Source organism: Miniopterus natalensis, chromosome 8 (genome assembly GCF_054644295.1).
Source record: "Miniopterus natalensis isolate mMinNat1 chromosome 8, mMinNat1.hap1, whole genome shotgun sequence".
Lineage (NCBI taxonomy): Eukaryota > Metazoa > Chordata > Mammalia > Chiroptera > Miniopteridae > Miniopterus > Miniopterus natalensis.
Genome location: NC_142088.1, coordinates 36,245,765 through 36,259,650, shown reverse-complemented (window position 1 = coordinate 36,259,650; position 13,886 = coordinate 36,245,765). Strand labels below are relative to the sequence as shown.

The 13,886-nt window shown below is 41.0% G+C and overlaps 1 protein-coding gene across 1 annotated transcript in view; it reads right to left on the bottom strand.

The window, feature by feature from the left end:
• The window catches only part of CCDC141 (coiled-coil domain containing 141), a 153,776-nt gene extending 147,582 nt beyond the window's left edge, over positions 1 to 6,194 (bottom strand). Inside the window, exons 1-2 of the mRNA XM_016210723.2 lie at positions 5,964 to 6,194; positions 3,535 to 3,657 (exon numbers count right to left, since the gene is read on the bottom strand). Coding sequence (XP_016066209.2) covers positions 3,535 to 3,657; positions 5,964 to 6,065 — 225 coding nt within the window. The 5' untranslated portion in view covers positions 6,066 to 6,194. The remainder of the gene's footprint in view (positions 1 to 3,534; positions 3,658 to 5,963) is intronic.
• Positions 6,195 to 13,886: the final 7,692 nt, after the last annotated feature.

The following is a 13,886-nucleotide window of genomic DNA, read 5'->3' as shown; positions in this document are numbered from 1 at the left end:
CCAATAGATTTGTTAGTCAAGTCAGAGGTGAAATATTTTAGTATTTTATACTCTAAAGGGTCATTCTTCACTGAATGCCACAATATCTACAAATACACATGTCTATATATCTGCATACAGTGGGCAGAGGTTTTCTTGGATCTTATAGTTGTAATTCCTCTGGACAGTAGCAATGTAGTTAGTTGCAAGACATTTGCTGAGGGGAAGAACATTTTCAACAACATCCCTAAGGTATTTCCAACTCTTCTTTCCCTCCTTGAACCTCCTGAAGATCAATGTCATAGTGGCCACAGGCAGATTTTCTTTACCTGGCTTAAATCTCCCTCTTCTCTTTCCCAAATTTCTTCTTTCTCATTACAAATAATTCGAATATGGTTTGGAAATCTAGGTGACATTGGAAGTTAATGCTTTTCCCACATGATTAAGTTCTCCCCACTGAAAACAGGGGAATATTTTTTCTCTGGATACTCCATTGGAGTTAAGTATACCACTGTAAGGGAAATAAGATCTCTGGGGTATACATAGACATTAGCAGCATTATAAAAATTCAGTGTTTCCAGAATTTTTCCCTTTAGTCTAAGTTACTAGGGTTTGAGATAATTTTCATGGAAGGCAGAAAGTAGCTTTTCTATCAAACTAAACATCCAAATTACGCCTATATATTAATTATTAAGGGAACAATTATACCACTTTTTAAAAGGCAGCAGGCACTTCCATGCATCATTGCATTTCTCCCCCAAATTTCCTTTTTAGTTGTTTGAGGATAACTATAATTACCATAATTTTTCAAATAATGAACCTGTACCCAGAGAGGCTAACTACTTTGCTTAAATCAGAGTGAACTCAGCACTGAATTCATACACCCTCCCAACAGTCTTAACCATGCACTCTTCTTTATAATTAGAACAAATTGCAGGAAGAAACATGCTGGAATGAACATTAAACATTAAATATTATTGACTTGTTGAACTACTAATGCACCTATCATTTGAAAATCTCGCATTAAAACTAACTTGGATCCAACAATTTTCTGTTATAGGTTAAGGTTGTGCCTACCCTGGCAGCATAATTACTAGTAAATTGGTTGAATTAGTGATCTATTCATTTTCAATGGAATTCACATTCACATTTTTGTTATTTAAAAAAAATCTTTTGTCATCAAATCTGGAATAGATTTCAGAATCCTTGACTTTTTTAAAACCAGTAACATTAGAAGATGATGCTACTATTTAAAACTTCTTGAGGATGGGTGGCTGGGTTGATAGTGGTGGGTGGGGTGGGCATTGTTATGGGAGATGGACATTAAGAGGTCATTGGCTAAAGGCCTATATGAAGTCAAAAGCTTTTTTTACTTGAGATCTCATGTTCTTAGACCCACATGCAAGGAGGGAGTATGGTCCCGTGATCCCATGATACATTACAGTAAGATATACAATAGCTATAAAGCTTCCCTCATCTTACAGATAAAAAGCCTAAAGTCCAGAAGGCTAGTCCATTGCTAGGAGACTGGTTTAAAAGGACAAGAAGGTTCTAGAATCTAGAACAACAAGCACCTTTTGAAGATGTATCCTGTTAAATGAAAAACCCTTTTCCACCTGAGCTCGTAGGTAGATTTAAGTATGCAAATTTGAGCAGAGTTTTTGGGAGAGCTGAACTGCTCCACCTATAAAAGCATTCTCCCCAGAGTTGTGGGCCTGAGAGACCCAGACTGCCATGAGCTTCCCCACCACCCACAGTTCTTCAGGGGACCTGAAAATGATAGTTGGGCACCAACTGTTAGTGGGACCTGGAGAATTGATGTAATTTCAAATCTGGGTTAACTTCAAAAACAGGTGCATATGAAGGAGCTGGAGACACAGAAGACCATGGGAAAGTAAACCCCTGGGGGTGGGCAAGAATTATGAGGAAGCCGTTGGGTTTCCACAATCCATGGAACTGAGCTTTTTGTGTAGCAGGACAACCTTGAGTTGTTAGCTGAATTACACAAGTAAGTGGCATAATTAATGCCAAAACATAGGTCTTTTGATTCCTGGTTCAGTGCTCTTTCAAGTCATAATGTGGTTTTGTAGATATACAAAGGACTTCCTGGGGGCCAGGGTTTGCAGCCTTGAAGGACAGCCCAGAGTCCAGAGCAAGGAGCTGTCTAAACAAGAAAATCAGTTCTGGATTCTAATGACCCCCTGCTTCAGCACTAATTCTTTCTTCAACTTCTCAGTCTGATTTTCTCAATTGCTTTTACTACTGTCCAATCAGAAAACCACTATTAGTATTATTCAAATGCAGATCAGATCTGCCTCTAAATCTAGGAAGCAAGTATATATTCCAGCCAAGATGTTCAAAGAAGCCAGTAATATTAAAGTACTAAAAACACAGAACATCTAGTCCTTGCAGGCCCTGAATCAAACCTCTTTGACCTTAGTGACATTCATTTGCCTATGAGGGTTATTGCTCACAGGGTTGGCTATTACTCACAGGGCTGGCTGCATCACAGGGCTCCATCCTCAGAAGGGGAAACCACTTGGGATTTAATGCTCTACCTGTTATTGTCTTAAAATCCTAATAATTTTAGCTTTGAATTTGTGTTTTATAAGTGCAGTCCAGTGGGACAAAGAGGAAGTACTGGAGGATCAGAGCCTCAGTGCACATGTGGTCCTGCCTCCTGGGGATAGTCTCTTTGCTATCCAGTCTGCTTCCCCGCCCCCGCTCAGTGACCTTTGTCATCTGCCCTGGCAGGGGTCAGGACACAGCCTGGGAAGAGCTGGGGTCAAGCCCACACCCTGTGCACTGAGCCACGGCCTAGGCCCAGTGCCTGAGGGTCTGTACTCACCCCAAACATATCCTCATTCCTGAAGCAGCTATACATTAAATAGCATATTTAATGACTGGTAAAGAAAAGGCTTTATCCTGCTTTTTGAACAGGGGGCCCACATTTTCATTTTGCACTGGGCCCTACAAATTATATAGCTGGCCCTGATTGGATACCTCATCTGGTAATCACAAGCCAATACTATTTTTAGATTCTTAAGTAAATAAGCATACCATGTCCGGAATAATAACTCTGACTTTACTAAAAGCAATATCTGGTTTCAAAAACCCTTAATATTAAACACAAAATCAGATATTTTCAATGGCTCAACAGAAAGAAATCGAGCCTCTCTGCTGAGCTTGCCAGCAGGTATCACTAACAGTGGAAGCCTGGCGGTGCTGGTGTGGCCTGCCAGTATGATGCAAAAGGGATGGAATTTTTTTTTTCACTGAGGCAGCCAGGAAAAAAAAATTACTTATTTCTACACAGTAAAAATATTATCGCTCCATATTTTCTATCACATCAGGGGAAGTTTTTAAAAAACCTTGTTACTTCTCTCCACTGTTGGTGTTCGCTCATAAATAACAGCAGTGTTTTTCCACGATTATGTGGCACTGCGTTAAAGCAGCCACGGGCCAGGGACAGCAGAGGAATCAAGAGGTAGCGCAAGAAAGGGCTTTTTGTCCTGTCCAGTCTGCATCTGCGTCATAGCTTAATATCTTTCTTACCTTGAGCTTGGCCAAAAGAAGTTCATGATCGTGAAGAAGCTTTTTGGTCTCATCTTGACTGCTACCAATTTCTAAGATATTGGGCTGTGATTCAGCCAACTGGAGCTGTACCCATTTACCGCACTAAAAATAAAAATGAAATGAAAAGCACTTTTAGTTCCACTCCTTCCTTCCCCTTCCCTCTTCTCCTTTTTCTCTTATTTTTTTGAGTTTCCTGTTACACTGTGAACACTTCATTCCTTCCACAGAGATGGGCCTTAATAAATCGAAATACAGCAGGTCTAACACAGATCCATGCCCTGCCTTTTCTTTTTTTATTCTTAAGACAAATTCTCTTGGCATGTTGGATTTAAATTTAAAATTCCCGAATGAAGAACACGCACAATAGTTCATATATTATTCAATATTACAAAATTACAAAATAATTCACATAACTGTACATTCACTCACAAGAGCATTTTCCATAAAAAGAGTAAAACTCCATTCGAGCAAGTAGGATGCAAACTTCACTATAAGAAGGTTTTGCGAATGCACTTTAGGCTGACCGTGTCTTTACATTGGCCTTGCTGGTTTAACCAGAAAGGGTAGACAGCAGATGAAATACTGATTTGCATTTTATTTCAAAGTTAAAACATAACATTCCCCAACTTTTGCTGTTGAATATTCAATAAGGTGTGTAGGAAAATGTCAATAAAATTAGCTACACTTGACAACTGCTATTTGAAAGCAGCCAACTTGTTTTCCACACTCAGGACTCTCACTCCTCTAAGGCACAGCTGATCGTTGCATTTCCTGAGGAATTGCTTTTCTAAGAAGCAACATCTGATTAAGCAAAAGGCACCACTAGCAGGCACGAGCCTGTATTGCCTGTGGATAGGTGAACCGCTGAAAAGAAATGGGAAAAGCGTGTGTCTCTTCTAGGTAATTAGTGCCCCGAGGCCGTTTGGAAACGTATAGACTCAACATAGGCACTTGTATTCCTTTGAGATGCACCTGGCACTTTGACCAGCTGGGGCTTTATTTTACATGGCATGGCTGCGAGTGGAAGGAGCTGGGAGGGGAGACGAAGGGAATGTCCTTAGAAACAGTTCAGTTAAAACGAGAATTTCCAGTGTGATTGTCGGGATTTTTTTCCTTACTGTCCATCTACCTCTGATTCTCCTATAATCTCTTCCGCGTGCATCATTCCTTATCCTGCTCTAAGAAATATTTCATATTTGAGAGAAAGAAAGTTAACTTTTGTTAAACAGTGAGTTTGCCTCTTTTCCTCACTGCTGAAATTTGCAGATACTCAAAGCATCATAAAATCACATGCAAAGGGTCGATTTTTGCTACTTTTGCTGCAGGCTTTTTTTCGTGTCCATTCATTGCCTTTGAAGAGACAGAGGGCAAGGCAGCGAGCACAGGTCCTGTTTGCAGCCCCGGGAAACGGCCTGGCCAGCACACGCTGCATTCAGGGCTACCAGAGAAAACCGCTTTGCTCAATGTCAAGTGCTGCTTTCCTGTTATAATTTCCACATTATCATAAAATTCACAGAATTTAGAGAAATTAAACAGGGCTTGTCTTCCATGCTCTACCCAAAGGCCAGAAAAGTCATTCAACTAAGTCTGGGGGCTCCTGAAAGTAACAGGCTGGTAAGCAGCAGCTTGTTTGCCCGGATTCCCTTCATTAAACACTGGATTCCTTAGGTGGTGAACTGTCTAAATCCAAGCATAACGCTTCCTGGAGTTTTGCAGGGCATTTTCATCGGAAATGAAATCGCGGTTGCCTTCTTCGACCTAAAGATGTGTTATCATCTTTGCAAATGGGCAAATTGCTTGACATAAAACATAAGCCCCAAGTGGCTTCAACTTCCTGCTGTCAAGAGCCAATCTGACACATGCCCTTTGCACCTTCCCTGGCAGGGTCTTTGTTCCCCCAACAATGTGACAAGGATTTACTAGTGCCTTTACCGTGTCACAACCAGACCTCAGGAGGGCACATGTCAGAGCCTCTGTGTCCCGTCATGCTGGAAACAGTGTCACCCCCTATCTGCTAGGACTTTCCCCTTCCCTCCTCCCTGACACCTACTCTCAAAAACCACCAATATTTCATAGGTCCACTTGACTTCAGCCTGGCAATCACGCATTTGTAATCACGCATGCCTCGCCTTTAAAAACCAAACTGAAGATACACCGTTTAGTGTTTCGTTTTGTTTTTAACCAAGCTGCTGTAAATGTTTTCTCACTCGCTGAAAGAGAAACTGTAGTAACTGCCTGAAACTTAGCAGAGGTTTCTCTGCTCTGCCGCTTTCAGAAAGCAGTAAGATGAACCTGCTGTGTGATCTCCTATAGGCTGTGTCCTGCTGATTGCGTGGAATGCTCTTTAGGATTATCAACCCGCAGCAAGACGCCCACGGCCACACAGACAGAAGAAAGTCGTCGCTTACCTTTATGACAGCTATCACGATCTTAGAGTCCCCAGCCTGCACAGCTACGGAGCTGACTGTGGTGGTAGAGGACTCCCCTCCAGGGCTTCCTTGGCTGGACATGGCACTTTAGGGCCAGTTTATACTTTGGGCAGCCTTTGTACAGATGTGTCTGCTGGTCATTTCAGAAGGCAACCACCGGGGTTACTTGGATTCATTCAGGGGAAGAGCTCAGCTCGCACTGATTACTCTGCCAGAAGGAAAGAACAGGAGGTTAAAAATAGACAACCCCATTGAGTTTATCATGAGGGAGAGAGGAGAGCGGGACAGAGTCGCCACACCCCTAGTATGGTAACACTGAGAGCCTGTTATTTTTGTCGTTATCTTAAATGGAGAGGGCAGCTTCTAGCTCTCTTCCTATCAGCTGATGTTTGATAGCAAATGGAAAAAAAAAAATTACATCCTGACAACCCGAGTTAGTTTTGCCATTGCATCTATACAGTTATAGTGGACTTTGAAACCAGCCAGTCATTGTCCTGAATATCAAATTTTCAAGACCTTTGAAGTCTCTTTTACTCAGAGAAAAGCTTCCAAAATGTACTTTAAAAATAAGTTCTGGTGTTTGTTTTGGGATTAAGCCACAAAATTGCTTGAAATACATCTTTAGATTAATCTGCTTTTCTAAAACTTACTGCCTTTTGTCAAATAAAGTGTATATGGAATGGTCACATTTTCTCAGAGTCTCAGATGTCTTAGGGACATTTAAAAAATATTTCAACGAGCATCTATCAGGAGATACCTACCATTGCAGGGTTTCTTTGTGACCACTAGACTCCATTTTTAAACTCAGTTATCACAAATACTAAGAAGTAGTACACTTTGCTGTTACTTTTTAATTGCAGCAGGGATATGGGGTTTTTTTTTTGTTTGTTTAATTAAAGTTTAACACTATGTATATTTTTCTACAGTGAAATAAAAGTAACACTGTACTTCAGGTTTTATTTTTATTGCCCCCTCCCCCCCACTGCCTGTGCAGGAAAACTATAGACAGCTTCAAATCAGAGCCCAAGATTGGCAGATTAATCCTATTGCTCGAAACTGTGTGTCACAAGTTGTCTGTGGTATTAAACAGCAGCTGTTGGACCCCTTGTCAAAGAACAGCTGAAAATAACACTGATGTGTGGGTTAGAGGTCAGATACAAACACATCAGAGATACTGACTCAGTGCTGCTGGAGCCATCGGAAATCTCTGGGACAAAGCCAGAATGAGGAGATAGCTATAAACAGAGTTAAATGAGTCCACTCGCTGTTAAAACCCTTAGCTCAATGTAAAAGCACGTTCAGGTTCAGGGCCAATGTTCAGAAGACCGAGTCAGCACCACTGCTTTGTTTTGCTACGGTTCATGATAACATTCTTGAGTCAAGGGGGAAAAGTGTTCTTACATATATTTCAGTGTTTGGCAATTATTTTTGTTTCCCAGAGCATGTCACGGCTGCTCCACAGTTATGTGGCAATGACTGAGGGCCCTGCTCTCAGCATCTGCCTATGGCTCCAGGGAGAGGAAACCAGTTCTTGGACCCTACAAACGTTACCGGATGCCATGAAGGGAGCATTTAGAGAAAGCTCAGGAGACCAAAATGCCAAGACACCATGATGCAGAAAATATGGTCAATGGTATTTTATGGGAGGGATGGAGAACCTGCAGAGAAACAACCTCACCTCTTTGTTGAGGTTGCCTCAATGTTGCAGGCAAGCTCCTTCTGCTTGAGCAAATCCTTGGTCCAAACAAACTGAATGAAACTAGTTTTCAGCTAATTGCCCTCAAGAAAAACCAAGAGTTGACAACTGTGTCACACCCTAAACTAAAATGCCCAAAGGGGCATTGCTTAAGTCACTGTGTACATTGCCAATCAGAACAGCAAACAGTGACCCACACCCAAAATACACAGTGTACTTTCACCCAAAGGTAAGCCTATTGTTAGAAACTCAGTATGTATTGTGAGTTGCATAAAGGCCCTCAGGAGGCAAAGGGAATTTTGGCAGCTAGCTGCAAAGATCATGGCTAGGAAAAGAGTGGTTATGTCCACAAAGCCCCACTTAAGGTGGTGATTGTGTAAAGGGTGTGGAGGGCAGCGGGGAATGTGTGGAATTTCAGGCCCACACCACGGGAAAAGGAGAGGAGAAACGGAGAGGAGAGGGCACATGGCTGAAAGTCCGATTCATTCCAAGGTTTACCGGCAAAGGGAATTAAAAATATTTAAGACTTAAAAAATGAATCCAGCTAGCTATTTAGCAGCGATGGTGCGTTTTTGTGCACAGATGACCTTTCTTTCTGTTAATTAGATGACGCATAAATTGAAGGGGTGACTAATTTTTTTGAATTCAAGTTCTTGGCTTTAAAAATCTTCAAAAGACTTGAATCACTTTTTTTTTTCAGTCCTCATCTGAGGACATGTTCATCAATTTTTAGAGAGAAGGGAAGAAAGAGAGAGAGAGAGAGAGAGAGAGAGAGAAACATTGACAAGTTACCTCCCTTACTTGTCCGAGCCGGGGCTGGATATCAAACCCACCACCTAGATATGTGGCCTGACCAGGAGTAGAGCCTTCGAACTTTTCGTATATGGGACGACACCCCAACCAACTGGCCACACTGGCCAGGGCTTGAGTCGCTTTTTCCCTCGCATTCCTTTGCTTTCTATTTTAACCTCCCACTTGTCAGTCCCTCCCCTGAAGGAGCTCTGTTGATCAGCCCTCTCCACCCACACCTGCCTCGTTTACAACCTTGGCCTGTGTCCTTCACCTGGCCTAATGAGTAATTATGTCGCATTATTAACTCTGGTAAGCAGTTTGGAGAATAGTTCGTATAAAATACATTATACTAAAGAAATCAGTATACTTTTTATAGATTTTTCTTTCAAAAAAATGCTTTTAAAGTCACAGTTTGTTTATACTCTGCCTCCCCCAACATCACGCACACAAAAGCCCCAGAAAACAAAACAGAACAGAAAACCTTATAGGCATTCTCATATCCTTTGAAGTTTATAGAGGATCTTGCAGAGGATATTATGCCTTCTCTGTTTATCCCTCTGGGAAATGCCTGTTTTTATACCAGCTGAATTTTAGTGAAATATCCTCCATGGGGAAACAAAAAGCTATAAATGGATTCTGTTGAGTTGCAAATAGCACTTTTTTTCCTCATTTTTTTATTGTGGTAAAATACACAAAACAAAAAAATTACTGTCTTAACTATTTTTAAGTGTATGGTTCAGTGATGTTAAATACATTTATAATGTAGTGCAGTCATCACCACCATCCATCTCCATAAATCTTTTAATTTTGTAAAACTGAAACTCTATACCCCGTAAACAATACTTCTCCATTCCCTCCTCTCCCAAACCCCTGTCAACCACCATTTGACTTTCTGTCTCTATGGTATTGACTACTTTCAGTATTTCATATGAGTGGACTCACACAGTATTTATTTGTCTTTTTGTGGCTGGCTTATTTCATTTACTATAACATCCTCAAGGTTCATCCATGTTGTAACATGTGCAAATTTCCTTCCTTTTTAAGGCTATATAGTACTCCATTGTATGTATGTATGTGTGTGTGTATAGATATATACAAATATGTGTATATATATGTGCATGTATATACGTGTTTTTCTTTTATCTTTGCAGACCATCTCATAGGATTATTGTAGAGATTAAAAGAGTTTCTTCACATAAAATGCTTAGAAGAGGACCTGGCATTTAGCAAGTGCTATATATGGAGTATGATACTAGGCGCAGAATTGATGCATATAAATGTTGGCTGACTGATTGAATCATGTTAGTCATACAGGAAAAAAAAAGATAGTTTTAATACAACTTATTCATTCAGTATTTATTCATGCAACCAATAGTTACTGAGCATTTGCTACATACCAGGCACTTACACATTAGGAGCACAGCAGCGAGCGAGACAGAGGTCCCTACCCTCGAAAGGTGACAATTCCAGTAAGAAAAGACACACCATAAACAATGAAATAAACAACCAAGAAAAAAATTCACTGTGATAACAGCTAAAGGAAAAAAAAATTCGTAGTGGTTTAAGTAGATGAAATCACAAAAAGTTACATTTAGAATTTACCAGAGAAATGGGGGGGGGGGCTTTCAGGGTATTTCTATTGGAGTACAGAGACTAACAGGAATCATAAGCTGAGGATGATTATAAAACAACAGCAAATAAGTCAGGCAATATGGCAAAGGCAATGGGTTAGGGGCTCCGAAGTCAGACTGACTTAACCACCTTGTGCCTCAGTTTCCTTGTTGCAAGTGGCGGATAATGGGAATACCAGCATCACATAGGGCTGCTGGGAGGGTTAAGTGAGGTCACTGTAAAACACTTAAAATATGCCTGGTATACAAGTAGTGTTCTGATAGTTAGATGGGATTACGTCTAAGACAACATCTGTTAAGGGATTTCCTAAAACTAGAAACTGCCACAAAACTTGAAATACAATTTAAAAATTCAGTTGAATTAAAACATGGTAGGCTCCTTAAAGGGAGTCAATGTATTAGAAAGATGTAAAACATGCATTGCCAGAGAGGAAATCATCTCACTATAATCAGATGGTAAGAACATTCCTGTGAGCGGTCATTTACTCTGCACCACTGGCTTTGGCTGCAATGCTCCCTGACCCATCCTTTGCAGCGCAGAGCGCTCCTGGCACCTCTCTGATCTCGGCAGAGCCGTTCATCTGCCCGAGGGTTATGGCCCCTGCGGATTGCAAGCGTTCTCACTTCATCGCCACCCAGAAGTCCTCTGAAGCGCTCTTTCCTCTTTAAACAGCCCGTTCTAGCCAACAACTTATTTGCAGAGCATGTATTCATTCATTTGTTCAAGTATGACTAAATGTTCACGAAGTGTCAGGCGCTGTTCTGGGCGCCACGTCAAAAACAAAACAGTTTCCCCGCTGATGGAGCTGGCTTTCTGGAAGGGGAAACATAGCCAGTTCGGAAACAAACAAAAAGTACATATCTAATTATGTCAGGATGGAATAAGTGTTTTATGAAGAAAAATGATGCAGGGCAGAGAAGGAGTAAACAAGGGAAGAAGCACACTATTTTAGGAAAGAGTAGGGAAAGGTCTTCAGAATAGAGGAGCTGGGAGCAAAGACCAGGATTAAGCTGCAAAGAGCAAGCTGCGCAGATATCCCAGGGTAGGGCATTCCAGCGGCCGGGGCATGCTGGTTATATCTGAAAAGCAGTCAGGAGGTCGTTGTGACTGGATTAGTGAGGACTGGGGGAAGAGAGAGGACACTGATAGAACATGAGTCTCTGCGGTGGTGGCAGCTATTCACATAGGGCCTTCTAGGTGTCTCTACGTCCTGAATTCCTTGGGACAACCATGGTTTACACCTGCTGTCCTGGCATAATTACTCTTAAGGCCCCTTTCACTCTCAAAATAGTCCCGTTTGAATGATAAATTAGGTGGTTACCCTGCTCTTAAGCCAATGTAAGGACTTTGGATTTCATTCTGAGTGAGACAGGTCATTATTGCAGAGTTGTCATCCAAGGAATGGCATCATTTGACTTAACATCATTAAAGAAAGTTTGTGAAGAGACTACAGGCATCGAGAGTGAAAGCAGGAGGTAGGATGGACCCCATAGCAACCCAACGACAAATGTCAACGCGATGCTCCGCTGGGGTGTTTCTTTACAGACACTTAAATTTTACTTAAGAAGAATAACATCCAAGATATCATGACTCCTTTTGACTTTTAATCTCATAGATTTCCTTACAGTTAAACATGTTTAATGACATAAATCCTTAACTCTAAGACCTGGAAGAATAATTAAAAGACAACTTTTATATCCAGCCAACTTCCCTTCTGTAAGTGGTAAGGAAAACAGAACAAAATTTGGGCAAGCTCAGAGAACACTTAGCTTGGTCAAAGATCAACGGTGGCTGTATTTATTATAATTTTAAGGAATGGTTTACAAAAAAGATGTGTGAAATGATATCAATATTTGTTCAATTACTATAGACATCTTTTCTTGAAAATCCTCTATTTAGAGCAATAAAGTATCTGGAACACTGTAAAATATGTTATAGACTTTGGTTAAAATAAACAGCAAACGTGGCAACTACTGATTTGGGAAAAATACTTTCTGAATGGGACAGATATATACAATACTTTATGCCAGAATACATTTTTTTTTTAAATCACTGAAAAGCTTTCATGTACAGAGTTTATTTTTAAAATTTTTCACCCACAAGACTTCATACCTGTGTCGAACTGTGCACTTTGGCTCCAACATAGTAGGGTTTTCTTGCTGATTTAATTCCTCTTGACATCATGAAATGTCCTGACAGTTACCCTTAAGGAGGTAGGGCCATTATATAAGACAGAAATTTGTGTTGACTTGACTTTGGAAAATTACATTTTCTTTCTTTTTCCCTAGTGTTGCTACACTCCAGTTGAGGCTGAGAATTTCCATCCCAGAGTAATCCCCAGGGAGGCCTCCGGAGCAGCAGTAGTTCCAGCAGCCTGGGAAGCCAGCAGTGACACTGAGGGTGAGCTGTCACTTCTCCAAGCAGCTATAATTTTTGTCAAGGAAGAAAAAAATAATACAAAACTCAAGGACATAAAAATCAGATACCCTAAACAGGATGGTATTATCCATGGATTCTAAGTTAAAAAAAAGGTTTGGGTTTTGGGGTTTTTTTTAAATGAGACTTGATTAAGAAACACAAGGACAGAGACATAAAAAATTAATATAGCCCAGCAGGGCGTGGCTCAGCGATTGAGCATCAGCCTATCATCCAGGAGATCGAGGTTCGATTCCCGGTCAGGGCACATGCCTGGTTGCGGGCTCGATCAATGACCCTCTCATCATTGATGTTTCTGTCTCTCTCTCTCTCTCCTTTCCTCTCTCTGAAATCAATAAAGATATATTTTTTAAAAATTAATATATATGTGTATGTATTTGTGTAGTAACATACACATGTGTGCAGATACATGCTATGATAATAAGACTCTTTTAAATACTGTTATAATGGGCTTTCTCAGTTGAGGGTGATGTTTCATGATTAACTGACAGTTCATTGGTATCAGTTTAATGACAAAGCCGTGTTTTAACAGAATTTGGCTGTAGATTATCGTTTTTAAAACTTAACTGAGTTTCTAAACATTTCCTGTATAGATTTTGAGATCCACATCGACACTTCAAGTAAGACCTCGTCACACCAGTGTTCACACAGAAGCCCCTTGCTTGGGAATCTTCATTTTTGCTAATATATCACTCACCCATCATACAACTCACATGAAAGACAATGATTGCTGAGAATGTCCGGAAGGATAAAAGAAGTTACTAACACCTGCAGGAAAAAAGATATTCATATACTCCGGCTTTCAGGAAAAACAGGAAACAAGATGAGAGAAACTCACAGAAACCTGGAAATAAAAAATGGAAACAAAAGTAGCAGGTCGTTTGCACCCCACCCTAAAAGGCTCGCACTACCATAAGCAAACTGGCTTCCTCTCGCAAATCCACCCTCATAAAGGAAGGACTTCAAAAGCAAAGCCGCTTTGTTTTGTTTAGATTCTGCTCTGCACGCCCCTGCCCTAAGCCACTGCCACCCCGAGTGGCTGCTGAACACCCACTGTGAACAGGCCCTAGTTTTATTCATCAGCACCATCCTCGCCAGATCCCTTTAGGTTTGTAAAACTTGTAACCACTTAATCTGGTCGGGCTCTCCACAACTTTGTACTCTAGTCAGGGCAGGATTATTTCTGTCCTAGGGGTTGGAGAATGGAGGCCAGAGAAAGTAAGTGGCTTATTCCAGTTCAAGCGAGTCAAGAACTCAGCCTCTTCCCTCTTGGCGTCTTGCTCCAGGACCACAGGGGGTAAGTCCTTCCGTCCTAACGTTAGATGAAAGTTTATACAGATGTGCCG